This window comes from Acanthochromis polyacanthus, chromosome 18, assembly GCF_021347895.1.
Source record: "Acanthochromis polyacanthus isolate Apoly-LR-REF ecotype Palm Island chromosome 18, KAUST_Apoly_ChrSc, whole genome shotgun sequence".
In the NCBI taxonomy this organism is placed as follows: domain Eukaryota; kingdom Metazoa; phylum Chordata; class Actinopteri; family Pomacentridae; genus Acanthochromis; species Acanthochromis polyacanthus.
In genome coordinates, this window is record NC_067130.1 from 24400460 (window position 1) to 24421501 (window position 21042).

General features: G+C 39.2%; 1 protein-coding gene across 2 annotated transcripts in view; it reads right to left on the minus strand.

The window, feature by feature from the left end:
- Positions 1-2679: 2679 nt before the first annotated feature.
- The window catches only part of pam (peptidylglycine alpha-amidating monooxygenase), a 56681-nt gene continuing 38318 nt past the window's right edge, over positions 2680-21042 (minus strand). For both annotated transcript variants that reach the window (XM_051938370.1, XM_051938369.1), the window contains 11 exons: positions 18420-18549; positions 17757-17873; positions 17555-17627; positions 14851-15061; positions 13288-13491; positions 12824-12939; positions 11335-11431; positions 11187-11237; positions 10045-10290; positions 9746-9805; positions 2680-7610 (listed from right to left, as the gene is read on the minus strand). In XM_051938370.1, the coding sequence (XP_051794330.1) occupies positions 7432-7610; positions 9746-9805; positions 10045-10290; positions 11187-11237; positions 11335-11431; positions 12824-12939; positions 13288-13491; positions 14851-15061; positions 17555-17627; positions 17757-17873; positions 18420-18549 (1484 nt within the window). In that variant the 3' untranslated portion in view covers positions 2680-7431. The remainder of the gene's footprint in view (positions 7611-9745; positions 9806-10044; positions 10291-11186; positions 11238-11334; positions 11432-12823; positions 12940-13287; positions 13492-14850; positions 15062-17554; positions 17628-17756; positions 17874-18419; positions 18550-21042) is intronic.

Consider the following 21042-nt stretch of genomic DNA (forward strand, 5'->3'; position numbering starts at 1 on the left):
AGCCATACATGCCCACAACATTACAGTCCCTGACAAAAGTCTTGTCGCTTCTCTTAAGTTGTAGCAACAACAAATAACAACTGGACTTGTAGTTGATCAGTTGGAATCAGAAATGGCTCATATGAATGACAAAGCCCTCTAGATTATATTTATTATGCCAAAATAAAGTTTTGTATCATTCACTGAGTTTTATCATTTAATTAGGACAGAAAGGTCAGATTTTGCTTGGACAAAAGTCTTGTCGCGTACAAAAATAATGTTGAAATTATACATATACTTAATTCTGAATACACAAATATGCCATAAAAACATCAGAACATTAAGTCATGGTGTCCTGCAAAAAAGAATTAATATTGTGTATGACTTCCAGAGCTTGGAGGACTGCATCCATACGTCTCATCAATGACTCAAATAACTTATTGATAAAGTCATCTTAAATGGCAAAGAAAACAGTCTTGCAGGGCTCCCAGAGTGCATCAAGATTCTTCGGTTTCATCTTCCAAGCCTTCTCCTTCATTTTATCCCAGACATGCTCAATAATGTTCATGTCTGGTGACTGAGCTGGCCAATCCTGGAGCTCCTGGACCTTCTTTGCTTTCAGGAACTTTGATGTGGAGGCTGAAGTATAAGAAGTAACGCCATTCTGCTGCAGAATTTGCCCTCTCTTATAGTTTGGGATGTAATGGACAGCAAGAATTTCTTGATATTTCAGGCTGTTGATGTTTCCATCCACTCTACAGAGCTCTTGTACACCCCATTACCGGATGTAACCCCAAACCATGATTTTTCTTTCACCAAACTTGACTGTTTTCTTGGTGAATCTTGGGTCAATGTGGCTTCTGCAGGATTTGCGTTGATTGGGATGCAGTTCAATGGATGATTCATCAGAAAAATCAACCTTCTGCCACTTTTCATTGTTCATCCTTCCTGCAAGCTGTGGACCTTGACAAATGCAACACAATTTTTTGTTGTCTTCTGTTTAATGCTGGTTTCTATGCACTAATTTGACTATGGAGAACACCGTGTGAGAGAATTTGACAAACTGTTCTTGTAGATACAAGGATTTCTGGAGACCAGTTCACGTGTAACTCTGTTGCAGTTGCAAAAGGGCTGACCCTGGACTGTCAAAGCAACAAATGCTCTTCTCTAACAGGTGTCTGCCTGGCCTTGTCATAAACATCACCAGTTTCTTCAGATCTTTTTCTTATCCTCTCTACTTGACATTTGGATACATTAAAGCTGTCTGCCACCTCAGCAGCAGACTTGGTCTTCAGGGTCTTGCTGATCAGCACTTTGGTCTGTGGTTGGATCTTTGGCATGCTGTCGGGGTCAGGCTGGGCTTCATATGAAGGTCTTGTGTCTTGGGTTTCTTTTTATACACACCTGGGAATGTGTCAGTTACAGTATTTGTCACAGGTGAACTTCTAATCTATGATTGGTTGAATCAGTTAAAGACACGACAAGACTTTTGTCCTTGCAAAAACAGATGTCATGGGCTTTACCAAGACGTGAACATCAGGACATTTTACGACGTTTTCAATTTGCACCCAGTTATTAATGTGAGAGCCCTTGACATTAAAATGAACCATTTTTGTGAGAACTGATTGATTAGAAATAAAGTTATATGCCATTTAAGGTTACTATATCCTTATGCGACAAGACTTTTGTCAGGGACTGTACATTACCACCACCATCCTGCACTGATGAGGTCATGTTTTGGGTTAGGGTTAGTAGTTCCTTCCCTTCTCCATATTTTTCTCTTCCAGTCATTCTGGTACCAGTTGATTGCAGTCTCATCTGTCCAAAGGATGTTGTTCCACAACTGCACAGGCTCTTTTAGCTGTTTTCTGGCTAACTCTAATCTGTTCTTCTTGTTTTTCAGACTCACCAATAGTTTACACCTTGTGGTGTAAACACATGTACACCTACCTCCTAGAGAGAGTTTCTGATCTGGCCAACTGTTGTGAAGTGTTTCTTGACCAGAGAAAAGATTCTTCTGTCATCCACTACTCTTGTTTTCCATACTCTTCCAGGTTTTTTTGGCGTTGTTGAGCCCACCAGTGCGTTCTTTCTAAGAGTGTACCAAGCAGTTCATTTGGCCACCCCTAAAGTTTTTACAGAGCTGTAGGTGACTAAACTACTTCATGCTTTCCATATCTGTTTGTCAGCAAGGTTCAGCCTAAAGATGGCTGGCTTCACTGATAGTGACAACTCTTTGGATTTCATATTGAGAGCTAACCTCACCAGATCCCAGATGTAAATACCACACTTGCATGAACTCTAAACCTTTAATCTGCTCTTTGTCAATGAAATAATGGGGGAATATCACACACCTGGCATAGAACAGCTGAGCAGTAAACTGCCCATTTACTTGAAAAAGATGGAGGGCACATATAAAATGTGTTGTAATTCCTATTCCATTCAGCTAATTTGGATGGAAATATCATAAAATTAAAGCTGAAAGTCTGCACCTAAATCCTTTCTTGATTGCTTCATTTCAAATCCATTATGGTGATGTACAGAGCCAAAATGCAGAAAATTGTGTCAGTGACCAAATATTTGCAGACTTGATTGTACACACAAATCTAAGAGACTGATGAGGTTTGAAGGCGGAATAGTCATGACTCATTTTATCAACTGCCACAGTGGTCTGAACCAACAACCTCTAAGACACTGTGATGCTTTGCAGACACTTTATTACACAAATAATATAGTTACTGAAAATAGTACTCTTGCAGCAAAACCAGTGTATCACAGCAAATATCAGATAGCCCACATGTGAATATAACATCAGAAATGTATTTCATGCCGTTAAGGAAATCAATCATTCACACATGATGAACAGAGGATATGGACAGAAACAGAAAACATACTGATATATATATTCAAGGTCCGGAAATATGGAATAAAGTTTTAAAATGGGAAATGAAATCTGAATCAGGACTGAATAGTCTGAAAGCACAAACAACACTGTCCTCATCCCACTATCTTTGTGGTTATTCTGTGTGTGTATTGTATGAGGTGTTTTCTGTGAATTAGCTTTTTCATGCACATTAATAACTGCAATATTATTTGGACTATTCATGCATTTAATCGTTGACACCATATTTCACTGTGCTGTGTGTCTAAATTCGCCTAAAATATTCTCAGTTTTGTATTCATTCCACACATGTATTATTAGGTAGTTTTTTTAGTTCACACTGTTTCTTTGTGGTCTGTGTACCAGCCTGTGTTAATGACTTTGGTGTAACAGCTACAATGCTTCAGACTTGCCTGCTGCACAATAATTCATGCACACGCACGCACGCACGCACGCACGCACGCACGCACGCACGCACGAACACACACACACATATATGTCTATATAATAACAATGTTCTGTTCAGTTGAAGGCAAGGAATGTCTGTATAGTTCAAGATCTTCTAGCAGCAGCTGTTTTCATCCCTTGGTACATGTTGTATGGCAGGTGACAAAGAAAGGCAAAATACAGATGTAAAAAAGGCACAGAATTACAAGTGAAATGTCACGGAATTGAAACATAAATAGTTATGTTCAAATAAAACTATGAATTGTTACACGGAAGAGACCAGAAGTTCTGTTATACGCCAAGAAAACTACATTATATATACAGTATCAGTGCTGTGAGACTATTCATTTTTAATAATATTGCGAAATATTGACACTGAATCCTGCTAAAATGATTTCTTATTCAGATGATGAAATGTTGCAAAACTGACACTATGTTTAATTCCAGTACTTCTTCATCAAATAAAAACAGCAAAATAAATGGTCAAGCACTAACATGGGGACAGCAATTTCATGCATTTTCCTAAGCGCCCAAATTTGAGGGAGCAAGCATAAAGACCAGCAAAAGTGTCAGTGCTTATGCTACAGTTAAAACTTTTGACAAGATTAATTACATCACAAGGTCAGCAGTTCTATTTTTGTAGAATTTTTCCAGAATAAAGAAAAGTGATTTATATTTTGTGACATCTTTGCAATGTAAAATCTGAGCTGAGCAGGAATGCCTGGTCGTTTTGGTACCTTCTCTCACACTGACTTGCCATTTGACTATGATTTAATAACAAACTTACAGAACCTACAATTCCTAAAATGTAGCATCCGTGATTAGCATCACCAATTCAGTATCCACCAAAGTGTGAAATATGGTCACAGTCTCCTCTTCAGTTTATGAGTTAAGGCGCTGAATAATGTTTTTTGTTTTTGTGAAACTTTATCAAGTTTACTTTTGACCTTTTGAACGTTAAATGACACCACTTCATCATTTTATCCAGTATCCTATTTGTGTGAAAGGCTGTCAAAATTAGTGTACAAATTATTGAGATATGGCACAAAACATGTTTTGAGAAGTCACAGTGACCTTCAATCTCTGACCTCCAAAATAAAAATCTGTTTATTCTCTAGAAGAAATTTCCTTATGGCATTCCTGAGATATCATGTTCCAGAGAATGGGATGGATATACCATCTAAAAATATCATGCTTCTAGCCACTGCTGTGACTGGGAAGGAGGCATAAAAATCAGTTTTGGGTAGTCAGAATCACTTATATTAATTCATGCATCAAACTATCAGTGTGCTCAAATAAATAATCTTTTCCAAGTACTTAATTTGTCATATTAAAAACAACAAATTTAGAGCAGATTAAAGATGGTTCTGAGGTGTCTGTTCTCAGCTCAACATGAGAAATCCAACTGCTTCTGAAATACCAAAATTTCTCTTTGTTATAACATCTGTTTGCATCTTGGGCAAAACCAATCACAGGAAAATACACTGCAAGCTGTCACTGTGCTAAATGTCTTGGTCATACAGAGCCTGTAAGGAAATTACTTATTTATAAAAGTCATTCAGTAAATTTAAGCTTATTTTCTCAGTTAAAATAAAAACAAATCATCAGATTTGTTTTGTTGTTTTAAGGCTAACTCTGACATTCTATTGAACAAAAATGGGTCATTCTATTTTCAATCATTGGGGACCTTCTGCTCAAACATCTATAATTTGCTTTCCATTTTTCATAAATTATGAATATTTAAATTTGTATCTGTGACATTTTAGATTGATATATCAAATACTTTCAGAGATGAAAATGATTTATAAACTGCCCATCAATCAGCTTTTAGCATATTCTATTGCAAATTCAATTTGAGGCTGTTTGGATGCCAAAATCTCAAGAACTATTAAAGATTAAAGCCTGAAATGCTTTTCTGTTTCCCCCACCAATCATGCCATTGATTTAGAAATTAAATGCTGGACATAAAAAAAAACATCAGATTAGGAACAATTTTGGAAAAAAAAAAATCGGTCATCACGAAAAGTGACATCTTAGAGTACACATTACCAAACAAAATTATAATGCAGAGGTCAGCTAGTGATATTTATTGAACCATATGTAGTTGCTTGTGACAATAATACAATATTAATTATGAACTACTTGATTACAAAAATGAAGAAAAAAAAAGATTTTTGTTGAATTTTTTATTTTTTTTCAGATTGGAGAGGTGTAACAGGTTGTACTACAAAAACAAAAATATTCATAGTTAGCCTTGAACAGAAAAACAGTGCTATGGAATTTCAAAATCGTTCTCAAACACCCATTTTGGGGGTTGGAGAAACACAGTGAACTGATACCTCACCTATTAAAAATAAAATTTTTGCTTGTTATATTTGGAGAACCATTTTTGAAACTCCAGAACTCTGGTCTATTCCGTTTAGGCTATCAAGCAAAAATACTTGTTTTTGTGGTATAATTCACTCAATCAGCTATGAAAGTCCAACAAACAAAATCCCTTTTCTAATTTTTATGACCAATTATTTCATATTGAAAATCGCATTTATTCTTATGATCACTGTGGAAACTTGCTGATCTTGCTTTGTGTCCCATTGGGAATAAACTTGGCCTTCAGAACCAAGACACAATCTGGACTACGTGTAGAAAGTTAAAGTATTCCTACATGCATATTTATACTGCTTAAGAATCTACTCTCAAGCATCTCTTCCAATAGGCACACGAATTCAATAAGTATAACAGATACTTTGTTTTTCCAGCCTACAAAATGAAGTCTGAAAATGAAAAATATGCCCATAAAATGAAAAAAAAAAATTTTTCAAGGCATATTCGGAAAACCATTTTGAAACTCCAGAACTGTTGTACTTGGATGAGGTAATCTAGCAATACTTTTGTTTTTGTGGTTCAACTTGTCATACGTGCAGCTACGAAACTTAAACAAAAATCACTTTAAAAAATAACATTTTATGATCAAGTATTTCATATTAAAAATTATTCTAAAAGTTTTGTTTTGTATTTTGACACACAACTACATATGGGTTAGAAAAAAATCACTTGCTGATTTCTGTATTGTTAATATTTTTGTTAATGTAGGCTCAAACATGCGACTTTTAATAAGGGCATTAACTTTCTAAAATTATTTCAACTTTCTACATAATCAGCATTATTTGAGCTATAGGTGTGAGCAAAAGTTACACACAATTGAAATTTCACTATCATTTTTGGTTGGATAAGCACAGATGTGACATACGCTTGTAAAGACCGTGTACACCAAGTGAATAACACTGATTATCTTTTTATCATGGCACCTGTTAGTGGGCTTTTGCTTTTTGTTGAGCTCCTCACACTTTTCCACTGTAGTCTAATGAGTGTATCAAATGAGCCCTAATCGAACTGGCTCAGAGATGTCAGCAGTTGTAGTCAGTCATAATCACTCACAAACAGTGAGGAGGCCATGGTCCTAAGAAGATTTGATTTACACCGCTTCCTACATCATCAAAGCAGATAATTCAAGATGTTGTATGTATATAAATCCATGAGAGAACCAAAATACGCAAATTGTTTTTTGTTTTGACAAAGATGCATGCGTTTCAATGATTTCATTATAAAAAACTCAAGAGTTGTATGAGTTATTGGAAAGTCAAGGCTGCCATGATATACAGTCTTTAAAAATTTCTGTAAGCTTTTGCTCATGAATGCACTTATCCAACATTGAAGATCATAAATCGGTGGCATGAGAAGTAACAGTGAAAATGTAATGTAAAATGTCTTTTTTTCCAGGCAAATCAGAGATGATTGAGCCACAACTGTTCTAAAAATTGAAATGAATGACCCACACTTGTACTGTGGACTGTACTAATATAAATTTTAGGAAAGAAAGTTTGATTTTAGGAAAACAAATAGTGACTTGGGTGAAGCGTGTCACCAAGGCTTCATCAAGACCAGGGGTAAAAATAAATTAGGATAAAATAAATTACCTAAATTATTCCAAATAATTTTTTTTATATACAACAACATATTTAAATATATAAACAGTAAGACTGGCCGCTGATACAACATTTACACAAATGATGAATAACCACATCTCAGCAATGAAAGCAGGAAGATAGCAGTTGACCCCACAGCGTCTAAGAGGATGACTGCGGCGGTGGCAGAGCAGAGTATTCCTCATTCTCAGAGTCGCTGCTGTCGTCATCGTTTCTCTCTTGGTCACTGCCTTCGGTACTCAGCTGATCAAAGCCTTGACGACTGTAACCCTTATGGGATGCAAAGAAGTTCCCCAGGTTCAGACTGCCCACTGCTTTACCTGGCCGAAGGCAATACACGAGAGAGGAGAAAATAAGGTGTCACTAACATAACGTGTCATGACCACATGACACAGTAAAGTCTCTCTTTTAAGGTGGTAGTCTACCCTAATTTATTTAACAACTTATTTTGTTATAATTTCTAAACAATGCAACCAATCAACACAAAACTTGGCACAAAGAAAGATAGCTTTGGTAGAAGCATTTTACATTTAGCTAAAGTCTGCCACATTTTCACATGTCACAGTTTCCATGGTAGCAACAGATTTGGCGAGATACAAAAAATGTTGTGGAACAAATATCTTCAGAAGGAAAATAGCTATCAACACCAAATTTGGTGTACTGACTCCTTATGTTATTATGTATATTTTAAGTAGACAGATTTTTACTTCATCTAATATTTCTGCTCAAATAGAAAAAAGGGACTCTTTTCATGGTTATCATTCAAGTATACAAAAATAGGAAAAATTGTCTACTAAATTCTACTACGGAATATCACTGGCCCCATGTGAAAGCGGGACAATTTAAAAATAACTACAATTTTCTAATTTAAAATATTTTCTGGTCTGAGCAAATTTCCAAATCTCCAGAATGTAGTTAAGATAAGAGGGCTCTTGCAGAGTGATACACAAGCCTAAGGTGGCACAATGAATATCAAATATGTTCAAGCTGGGAATCAGACATGTAAGTGAACACAAGTCGTACAAGTCTTTTTGCCACACCAGTGCAGAAGATCCAATATAAAAATTAATTACAGAGAGAAGGAAGAATAACTAGAGCAGTTTGAAGAAAGACAGCACACTGGTTGGTGCCTCAGGCCAAAGTGTATCGCCTTTCGCTCAAGATATTAAAAAGAAAATGGAAACGCTGCTGAGTATTTTATTTTCAAAGTCATATCTCACTGCACAAGTTTATATTATTGAAAAAGTAATTTCAATTTAAGAATTACAATATGACATAAACAATGTAACCAGATTATTTATGCATACAATATTCATCCATCCATTCATCCATTATCTATACACCACTTAATCCTCATTGCGGTTGCAGAGGGGATGTAGTCTATCCAGGCTGACTCAGGGTAAGGGACACCCTGGACAGCTCCCCGGTCTATCATAGAGCTACATATAGAGACAAACAATCACACTCGCATTCACACCTATGGACAATTTAGAGTTACCAATTAACCTCAGCATATTTTTGGACTGTGGGAGGAAGCCAGAAAACCTGGTTAAAACCCACAATGCACAAGGAGAACATGCAAACTGCACACAGAAAGACCCCAGACCCAGGCCAGGATGCCAACCGGGATCTTGTAGCTGTGAGGCGACATTGGTATCAGTTTGTATAAATTTGAGTGACGTTTAATCGTAGGTTTGGCTGTATCTCTGAGCAGCTAGCCAGCTGTTTGTGTCATTAGATATCAGTGTTAAACCAACCCATCTGGGTAACAATACCCAAACAGGAAAACAAGTCTGGACATGAAATGAATGTTCATAGTAAGTCTGATCAGATGCAGGGTTGAAGACTGTCTAAAGGTAACTGCAGCAGAGATCAGCAGGGGGCAGTGTAACTTTAACAGTTTAATGTCAAACAGCTTTTCTGTTTTCATATGGTCATAGAACACTCCTGCATCAATGGCAAAGTGCTCACAGGTCATCAGGTGCAATTTGGGGTTTGTGATTGCCAAGAGATACTGCAGAGCATGGAGGGAATCAAACTGCCAACTATGCAATTAGTAGACAGTCCGTTCTACCCCCTAAACCATGGCTTCCCTCCTTATAGGTCTCTGCTTCCAGAGAAGATTGCCTGAGTGTGTTAAATGTGTTAATCAATTTCTTTGTAATTGTTAGAAAAAATATATCACAATATTACCAATACTAGGTAGCACAAGTGGTGGATTAGAAATATTTATTCCCTTTGACTCCATAAAATATCTCATGATAAACAAGTCTTGTATCCAGTACTATCAAATTCATTTTTCATTAAAATTTTTTAAAGCCAAATAAAATGATTGGGACAGTAACTTTTAATAAAATAGAAATACTCTGTAAAAGTATCTCAAACCATGTATAGTTCAGTGTTTAAAAATCACAGTGTAAATACTTATTTATTTTTAGTGCCATGAATGACTTACCTCTAATTTTTCCCAAGATCCCTACCCTAGTGCTGGGTTCAGTTTTCACCTCACATCGGTCTGCAAATATAAATAACAATATTAGCTGAATGCTCATCAAATAATAAGAGTATTGAACATAAAGTAAACAGAGCAGGACAATGTACAGTCAATAATATGGGAAAGAGGAGCAATTACATTAAATATGTGAAAACTCTTATCACATGAAATGTGTGCATTAATTTCTTTTCATTCTTGTTCAAAATCAGAATCTTTTGGATGTCTTCAGCACATTGCATCATATTTAACATCATACATACTATTTTTCCTCCAGCAAATGAAGAGTCCTATGGAGATGACAACCAGCAGAGGGATGAGCAGCAGGGTGGTGATGATGGCTGGTAGTACACTGTCCGCTGTGTTTGGCTTTGCTGCACTCTTTTTCTCTTCTTTTGCCGTTGCTTCTGATTGAGTTTGGTGAGACACAGATTGCATCTCTTTAACTGCTGCTGTCTTCGACATGTTGCGATCTGGCCTCACATTGGTTCGGACAAATGCCTCCATTTCTACACAGACAAGAACATTATGATTACTATGATTCCCACTCAGCATCTGTTCTTATTTGGGGATGTCAGTATTGATCATTATCAATAAACATTCGTCGACTGACTCCTGGTTGATGACAGCTCTAAGAGCCTACTTGTTGATGCTGTATTTGGCATTGATCTGATGTTCACGGTCCTGAGTTCAGAGATGTCGATTCAACAACTACCAACCAGTTTTGCATTGCCTCATTTAGAATAGCCTTCCACTTACTAGCGCCTCTCCACCCACCTGTATGTGAATTGTGCAAAGTGCAATTTTCAACATCATTCAACTTCAGGTCAGAATATTTGTACCACTGCAATACCCATCAACGTGTTGAATCATTTGATGCTTACAGGTCATCTGGATGTATCATACAGACCGAAGAAATGCCAAAGGTACAGTAAACCAGAACTGCTTGTTGAAGATTGATTTTTTTTTTTTCTGTATGATGATACACATCTCCAAACACAATGTGAGGAACAGAATAGAGTGTACAAGTGTCATCTCATTAGGTTACACCTTTATTCCAAGGGCCTGCATAGAAAACAAAAGCTGCAGGTGTTTTGATGCATGTCACATACTGCACTGCGCGGCAGTATCACTAAACCTGCTAGAGACCTGGCAGCAGCAAGTACACTCAACAAAAATATAAACGCAACACTTTTGTTTTTGCTCCCATTTTTTATGAGATGAACTCAAAGATCTAAAACTTTTTCCACATACACAATATCACCATTTCTCTCAAATATTGTTCACAAATCTGTCTAAATCTGTGATAGTGAGCACTTCTCCTTTGCTGAGATAATCCATCCCACCTCACAGGTGTGCGTTTATATTTTTGTTGAGTGTACTTCTAAAACTCAGTTAAACTCACCTTCAAGTTCTTCAACCTTGATCCCAGCTTTCTTGACAGAGCGATGCAACTCTGGAAAATTAAGATGAAAAAAGCACACAAGCTAAGATGAGTTCTGTGAAACATTTAATCATTAGATTTATCATCATCTTAATGAAGCTGAATTTACTCTGAGTGGTGAACTTGAAGACCGCTTTGCTGCCTGCATCCCCGACAAAAACGCTGCCATCCCTGGTTTCAACTATGTCATGAGGCATTTTAAAGTCCTGCAAATGAAGGAAAATACAGATCATTTAAAAAATCTAGGTAATTGGAGCAACCATCAGTTAATCACAATGTTCTCAGTATAGAGCATGTCTGTATGGTTCAGAAGATGGGGAGTGAACTTGCAAACCTGAGATCAACTTTGTTTACTGTAGATTGGTAAAATTTCATCTGTTTGCTCTATGAATCTCCAACTCATATATTATTCTAATTCAGCATAAAAGTATTTCAATCGCAAACTGCAACACTTAGATCAACCAAAGTTGGCAGGCAGATCAAAGCTTAGGAAGCATCCTCAATTATATGCCAGTGGATAAAGTCACTGTGGAACTTACTTGCAGCATCAGAAAGCAGTGGGATGAATATTAATGTCTACAAAGCAAGAAACGTGTGTGCATTTACACACACAACACAGCAATAACTTCAATAATTATTAGTAAATTATCGCCAACATGGAGTCAGGATCGATTTTGATCTACGAGAAAATTACACTGTGCACTTGTCTATAGCTCAGGCAGGGGAGGTCTCAGCTGCAGTTAAATCATCTGATACACAGCTGAATCCTGAGGTCTATCCCAGCTGGATATTATTTTACTGTAAAAGTCTGATCCTAAAGGCAAAATATTTTGATAGATCAAGTTCTTTGATTTGGGACATTTTGCTATGCCATAACAGCATATTAGTAACAGTGACATTATTGTACATGTAGATAAATTACAGAAAAAGATATCTAATCATTGAATTAAATAAATTATTGTAACGAGTAGCTGAGTAACAATAAAAACACATTTTATGGTCCCGTAGATTGCTGCAGTTTTGTTACCTTCGCACTAAAGTCATAAACTGCAGATGCTTTGCTTATGGCTTAAAATTTTTCCCTCAAATACACCAAAAAATCTTTTTCTGTGCTAATTTGAATGGTGATCAACCAAAAAAACTAAATGTTAACTGTACTTGCCTAGGTCTACTGATAAGCCTGCTAATTTACTGTAAAATAAGAAATAAAAGTTATGGTTTTTGGTGTGCCACTTGAAGATTTTCAGTGGCCTCATCATTCTACTCCCAGAAAAAATTCTGGAGATGCCTTTTCAAGAAGCCCATGAACACACAAAGGATATAGCTAATGGATCAGATACAAGGTTAGATCATTCTGGTGAATGCAATTCAACTTTAACACCTTTGGTACAATTCTAGCTGTAAACCTCTGTTACTTGCACAAAAATTATGAATGAGTAGGGGCTTATTTTTTGTTTTGCCCTAAATTGCACACAGACTACTCTGGTGTTTCAATACAGCAAAGACAGAAACACATGACAGACATAGAGCACATGTGTCTCTGTATGTCTTCTAATTTTTCAGGTAAATCAATGTAATGTCATCTGAAGTGTGTTTACCTTTTTGTTTGGGCTGAAAGTATCCAAAATGTCCTTGGTCGAATAATTTATTACGAAACCTTTAAGTGGAGCTGAGCGAAACGGAGATTCCCCATTTACTGCAAAGATTAAGCCACCTACACACACACACACACACACACACACACACACACACACACACACACACACACACACACACACACACACACACACACACACACACACAATAATCATTAAGCACTTAGAGAACCGCAGTTTGAAAGGAATCTCTGAATTAACAACTGTTAAAACTAGTCTTTTAGTTGCACTTGACAATTGATTTTAATATTGCCTTAGTACATTATCAAGCAGAGAGGGCCAAGGGTTTTGTCATGGGTGTGGGGAGAAAAAACACAATGCTAAAAAGTTCCTTTCCACTATCTAGCTGAGCAACAACAACAACAAAAACAAAGATAGAGATAAACTGACATGATGTGACAACTCACCCCCAGCAGTGCTGTAGGTGATGGCAAACACCTCTCCTCCGAACTCGTCTTTCTTAATTTCCTTGACAAATTCTGCAGTTTCAGCTATGAAACACTGGATACGGCCATTCTCCCTGTCAGCCACACAAATTTCCTTTCTGTCAGGAAGGAACACCAGGCTGTGGGGGATCTGGAACGGTATGCGTCTTCTCCTGTCCGATGAGCCTTCAGTCAGAAAAATTGGACAAGATAGATGAATATGTGTGAACTGCATTCAGTGTTGCATTGGTAGCAATTTTGTGTAAACCTTATGGACTATGGCAATATTATTATTATTATTGTCAGTTCAAAAAATGTGTTTATTAAATCTGAAAACAGCAACACTGGCAAATTTACAGTAACTTTTAAAAAAAGGTGGAGATTTGGAACTGGTAGCATATTTGTCTTACCCCAATCAGAATACATCAGTTTACAGTGCCACTATATACAGCAGAGTGAAAGACTGTTTGTATTTAAACTGATGCATGATCGGCATTTCATAGCTAAAAAGAAGGAAAAGTTCATTATAATCCCTGCAAAAAAATGTGCTGTCTGTCCTTGGTTAGGTTATAACTACAACAGAAAACATGTTGCCTTCAGTGAAATACTTAGAAGAAATACTTAAATTTACTAACTTAGATTTACTAGGTTGAAACTGCAAAAAACAGTGTAAAATACTTTATTACAGGTGAAATGTTCGCATGAAAGTTAGTTGAAGTTACAGAAGTATTAAATTAGATTTACTCTGGATTGTTTAATCCGCAACAATACAATGTAATTTATATGGCGGAGGGCAGGTAATAACATTAGCTAGCCTGAGTGCAAATGCCAGAAGAGTGTGTATAGGAAAGAAATGTTCTATTGCAAACAACTTATTTCAATGAGACGGCAATGAATCATAGCAGGATCACGCAACTAAGACACCACTTAGTAATGGGGAGTAATGCTGGCAAATTAGTAGATGACACAATGGATGCAGTAAGGTCAGTATTATGTTCTTAAATGATTGACAGCCAAATGTTTCCTGTATGTATGGCCCACTAATAACTGGTACAGTAATATATAGAAAAAATGGTCAATAATTCCTCTAGTCCTAAAATCATATTACCCATATTGTGTGTCTTTAAACTATAACTGTAAAATGAATGTATTGTGTACATGTATGAAGTTGAATAAAATTGAAACTAAATAGGTTAACCTACTTTACAGCCTGGAATTTGTCTTAACTTAGTGAAGAACTGGTCTGACATTTCTGAAATGCATAATGCATGTATTACTCATGAGGAAGACACAACAACATATCCTCTAGTGTCTTCTAGTTGCACCCAAAAGCCTAATGCATATACTGGAAGCAAAATGTGGTCTTCACTGTGCAACAGTGGATTGATCAACCTATTAACACTCTGCAACTTGAAAGTGTGAGGCGCTTGTGAAAGGACAAAATGATGTTCATCAGGATTTGGTAGTGAAAGACTGCGTGTTTAGGTACCTCCTGCTTTTCAGACATTGGCTAGTGTGTGCGTGTGTGTGTGCGTGAGAGAGTACCTGCACCCCACTCAGACAAGTATTTGCCATCAGCAGAGAACTTCAGTATCCTGGAATTGCAGTAGCCATCAGACACAAAGATGTTCCCAGTTTCAGTGTCAACAGCCACATCGGTGGGCTTGCAAAAGTGGTTGCTGTCACTTCCTGGTGTGAAGGCCTCTCCCAGGGCCAACAAGATTCTGTCTCTGCCATCACTGCTTACTTTCAACACCTAAAGAGGGTACAGAAAGAGTAGTCTTTAATGTCTCTGTTGCAGTATATGCACATGGATTTGAACTTTCGTGTCTCTGGATATCTAACCATCAAATCTCCTGCTTATAAATAACATACAATTTCCAAATAATTTAGAAATGCAAATGAATTATTTGACAAATAATTCTTAGTTCATTATTAACAGATCATTATTGTGAATTACTGAAGAAACATATCTCTAAATGTTACATTTTCTAATGTGATACGGCCAGTGTTGGGCAAGCTACTTGGAAACTATAATGAGCTAAGCTACCAGCTACTCCGTGTTAAATTAAGCTTTACTACACTGAAGCTATGACCCACAGAAATGTAGCAAGCTAAGCTACAGCTATATGGCCAAAATAGCTTAATACATTCAAGTTACTTTTTTTTTTTCTCCACACTGAACCAACTTAATTACCAAAAAATTTCAGGGACTAATGAAGTCAGTCAAACGGAGACAAGAAAATGCTGACTTGTTTATTATTAGCTTATATTAACACACCACTTACAATGGAGGGTATAATAGGTTACATTTGATATAATTTCCATATAAAGTAAGCCAATATTATAGTAAGACAATAATATACATAATTTGGGTATTCACGTTGGGTATTAAATCAAGTTTTATTTCTTAAGTCTAATATCTATGTAAAATCATTCAATGGCTTTCCCAAAGTGCTGTATCCACTACTAGGTACTTAACTCAATTTTGGTCTTGAGTGTAAGATTAAGATATTTAATCATTTATGCCATCACGTATGTTACCCTTTCTGTTATTTTTTTCAGCCATTTGCTCATTAGTGTTAACAGTAATACTGAAGAAGACAGATTTTGGTTTTACTGTTACCTCGTTTTCTCCCATACCTCTTCCCTCCTATATGTATCAGTTTAATTATTTAATCCCCCAATTTACACACATTCAAACACTGCCACCACAGCCTTACGCTTAATTTAATTAATTTACTGCCACGCGAATTTTAGATGTTGAAAAGTAGCTCGATTGTGTGTGCATCTTATACTGCGGTTGACATGTGGTGGTTAGCTAATTGCTGCTGGTTGTGCATATTCGGTAGTCACCTGTATATGGGTTCTCAGAATTGTATTTGACGTCTTTGAAGTTGACAGAAACTTTGCCTTGGGCTGGCACAGTAAGCATCTGAAAACATAACTTTTCTCCGTTTTTTCACAAAAACTCATATAACTATTTAGGTAGGGCCACGGTGACTCTGACTCCTTCGGTTGCTCCTCGTCTTCTCCCTCCTTCTCTGCCATCTCTCTGTGAACTGAAGGGAGCGTCTGTGTGTGTGTGGATCCAATGAAGTCGCATAAAGGGATTTTTGAATGACGACATCAACAGTTCCTCCGCTTCTATTGGTCGACACAGACATGTCGGCGTTTGGAGATGATGTCACTGTCTGATCCTTAAAAGTGTGAGATGAGACTGCAGCAGAGCAGAAAGCTCCGCTTCAAGCAGTTCAACAATAATCACTTTAAAATGTTTAATGTAGCTTTTTGCGTTCGCTACCGCACTACATGACCAAAAGATCAGCTAAACCGTTGAAACGTTTTTTTGATTTTGTAAATAACGACGCTATCACGTCGTTACAGAAAAATGTAGTTAAACTACTAACGACGCTATTTGTAGTGACATTACTGCCCAACACTGGATACGGCAAGCTAACAATGGCTTTGATTTTCATGGTATACAAGGACAAACAGTAATTTTGGCACAATTCCCACAATATTACAGTCAAGCCCTTTTCAGATATGTATCCTGTTCCAATAAGGTGACAGCACTTGAACATTTCAACCTCAAGTCTGAATGCGCACCCTCGTCATATTTTGAATAAAAGTTGTGCCAGCAGTGTTACCAGCTTCGACCTAGTAACATTTCAGCACTTTAACTTTCATCCTACACTAGTCTGAAATGCACTGTCACATTAATGGATAGTGCTTCGAGTTGTGCAAACTGGGAAGGACTTTTTCCACATTTTAGCACCAATATTTATTTAAAAAAAATTCACAGAGAGTGCTTAAAATAGAGACTGTGTGCGAAATCACAATATAGTTTTGTCACTCATTTTATGAGTACAACTATTCGGCTACAAATTATAATGTCCATAATAATAAAAACTGTGTTTAAAAAACAGTAACAGCTTCGATTAATGACACTCACCAATAATGAATGTAATCTAACAGGACCTGAAGTTCCAGCAGTTTAGGACTATCTTCTCTGTGTATTAAATATCTGAATGACAGAACGCTATCATTGTAACAGACTGAGAAGGCCAATCCCATGGGGTTACCCTAATATGCCAAAGGTATTTTTCATGCTAAACAGTTCCAAGTTACTTAACTAATAAATGTAAAGCTGTACACTCAACAGTACTTTGAACTTATAAATAATTAGATATGACTGGCTGGAGGCAGCTTATTGTAAGTACTGGATACATCACCAGCGGCAGCTTACCTGATGAAGAGCCACATCAGTCACCCAATAATTGTTCTCCTTGTCTGTAGTTATTCCATGAGGCAAATAAAACCTGCACAGAGAAATGCATCATAACAAGACAGGTTTGACTGATTGCAATGCCAAAGAGAAATTCCTGGCTGTTTCTGTACACACAGCACTCACCTTCCTAACAAAACTAAATCACACTATCTATACTTACATGTTTCTGCCAGAGGCCTTCAAGATGTTTCCTTTCGCTGGTTCCACAACCAAAATAGTAGATTGCTGAATTGGCCCTAGGGATCTCTGCTGGTACCTAGCCAGGCTGTTAAAAGAGCTGAAAACACACAAACAAAACAAAAATTATGTATTTCTAGGACCACTGGAAGAGTAAAATTATGTATTTCTAGGACCACTGGAAGAGTATGTGAAGATGTTTTAATACAAAATGTTATCTTTTATATTATATTTGAGTGTTTCTTATAGGCTATCAGCTGTAAATGACAGCTCAGTAGCAGAGATGATATCTATCCTTCCATTTTCCATAAACTGCTTTATTGGGGCAAGGGGACACCCTCATCTAGTTGCTTTGAAGTGTGAATGCAACAAAAACATCACAACTGAAGTCATTTTTTCCATGTGCTCTAGTACAAATGATCAGTCACTATCTATAAGCACATTTTGTGATATCACAGTACCAGGTTTAAGTATGAGGAAATATGGGGAGTAGAACTGTGCTGTCTGCCAGCAGAGACAGCTAAAGGAGGTCATGGTAGTGAGTGCTCCAGTTAAACAAGCAACATTTAAACATTAGACTTTAGAGGTTTAGCTTCAGGAAAGCCTGTAGAACAAAATGGATGTAACATATAGTGAAGCAACTTACTCTGCCCCCCATTGGTGGTCACCTCTATGGAAAATTACCAAGTTAGAGTCCGAGTCTAGGGCAAGACCTGACACTTGACCCAGCTGGAGAGAACCCTGTGGCCATGCTGAGTCTTGCTCCAAATGGAAGTCTAGATCACATATAAAGATACCCAGACACATAAACCCATGAGTGAAGGTAAGCTATAACATGATGTAAAAGGTGATCACTGGCATTTGGCAACTGTTTATAAAAGAGGCTTCACATACATCTATTTTATTTTGTATGTTGATTATTGTATTCCTGTCCTGATGTAAGATGACAACAAATAACTGCACAGAAAAATTGAAAGTTGCAATGAGGTCACAATAGACATGACAAAAAAAATGTGTGTTTTTTCAATTTTGCTGGTAGAATGGCAATGTAGCACTACCTCTCTCAAATTTTGAAAAATGTCCATTTGTGCTTCTGAACTTTCTAGTAGTTTCAATATTGGGCATCTCCACACTGTGGAAATTAACAAATTCCCAAAACATGTGTGTCCAACCTCATTGGAAGTTGTTTTAGATGAATTACCAACCATCAGCAAAGGGTGAGATAAGATCAAATGACTGCTATATACATTGATCAGTGACAAAACCACTGACAGGGGAAGTGAGTACAACACAATGTTCTGTTTGAGAACCTTGAACCTTGAATGACCAACTCTAAGCAGAGGAGGGGGCCTGACTCTTACCAAGCAAATAAGAATGCAAATCTCGTTCCGAAATCACGCGATAGCTCACGCCAAAACCAGTGTTTTATGGCGCGACGAGATTTGCGTTCTAGCGTCCTGAGATTTGGATACAGACCACAACAAAGAGCGATCGCCAGGTAACGTGGAGGTTTTCATTCACTTCTCATCTCTAGTATGTTGTGGGACACTCATTGAGACTATCTGAGCCGGTCAGTATGGGGCAAAAGCACGTTAGGGCGGACTTTGACGCGGGGGGGGCCAGCTGCCCCATACTTTTCGCTAGCCAAGCTGCTAGCTAAGCTGCTAAGCTGCCTGCCTGGCTAAATACTGAAGCTATGTCGAAAATTCATTTCTCCATCACTCACATGTATGAAATTACATATGGAAACAAACCCCAGGTTGAAAACAAAACGAAGTTCCCCTTTAAGTTGCAGTGACCGTGTCATGAACAGGCGTGTGGAACCCAAGCAGCAGGCAAACAGACAGGTGGATGATTTATGAAAAGGGTTTAATAATAAATGAACAGGGAATTATCAACAGGGTGCACAGGGAATAAACACAGCAGGGTAAACTAAACTAACTAAAGGTGACAGCCTACAGCCGTGACGGGGCTAACTCGACTAAATGGGGAAGGAGAGAGACTCACGAATGTCTGGGGGTCGGGAGACGAAGCGGGGGGCAAAGCAGAAGAAGCCGGTCGTGGGGATGTGGCGAGGATGGCAGAGGTGGCAGAGTCCGAGCAGATGAGGGTTCCGGGGTGAGGAGGGAAGCTGGAGCAGTCAAGGTAATCCACAAGGAGCTGACAGAATCCAACAGGGATGTGTGTGTGACAGAGAGCGGCATGCAGAGTGCAGTTTGCAATGAACCAGCGGGGAGCAGAGGAGAGAGCCAGGCTCTTATGCTGCGCTGATTGTTAATCTGCGCCGGTTGTGCTGGAAAGCACAGCCGCTCGTAGTTTGACCGTAGTTTGACGAGCCAGAGCACAGGAGCAGGAGGGGGCGTGACCGTAACCCCCCCCTTGAGGTGTGCCTCCTGGCGCACACTGGACCGGTTGGGGTGCCGGCGGGCGTCTTCGGGACCGGCAGGGCTCTAGCCAGAGGGACCGCTCCGGGGGGCGGCCCGAGGGCAGGGTGGGCTAGGACGGGGCAGGTGGGAGGGACAATCCCGGAGGACGGCCCAGGGGCTGGACAGGCCGGGGCCGGACAGGCTGGAGCCGGACAGGCGGAATGGACTGCTCCGGAGGACGGCCCAGGGGCTGGACAGGCCAGGGCTGGACAGGCTGGAATGGACCGCTCCGGAGGACGGCCCGGGGACTGGACAGGCCGGGACTGGACAGGCTGGAGCCGGACAGGCGGAATGGACCGCTCCGGAGGATGGCCTGGGGACTGGACAGGCCGGGGCTGGACAGGCTGGGGCCGGACAGGCTGAATGGGCCGCTCCAGAGGATGGCCCGGAGGCAGGACAGGCCGAGGCTGGACGGGCTAGAGGGTCCGCTCTGGAGGACGGCCCGAAGGCTGGACAGGCCGAGGCTGGACGGGCTGGAGGGTCCGCTCTGGAGGACAGCCCGAAGGCTGGACAGACTGAAGTAACTGGTCCGGAGGCCGTCCCGGGGGCTGGACAGACAGGAGGGACCGCTCTGGAGGACGGCGCGAGGGCCGGACAGACAGGAGGGACTGATCCGGAGGACAGTCCGAGGGCTGGACAGGCAGGAAGGACCCCTTCGAAGGACGATACGGGGGCTGGTGGTCGACCCGCAAGAGACCCTCCGAAGGTCTGACGGGGAACTGGAGGGAGCCGAACTTCTCCGGGAGACGGGCTGGAGGTCGGACTGATGACCGACGACAGCGGGACCCCTGCGGGGGCCTGGCTAGTGGTCAGACAGGGGACCGGCGGCGGGACCCCTCCCGG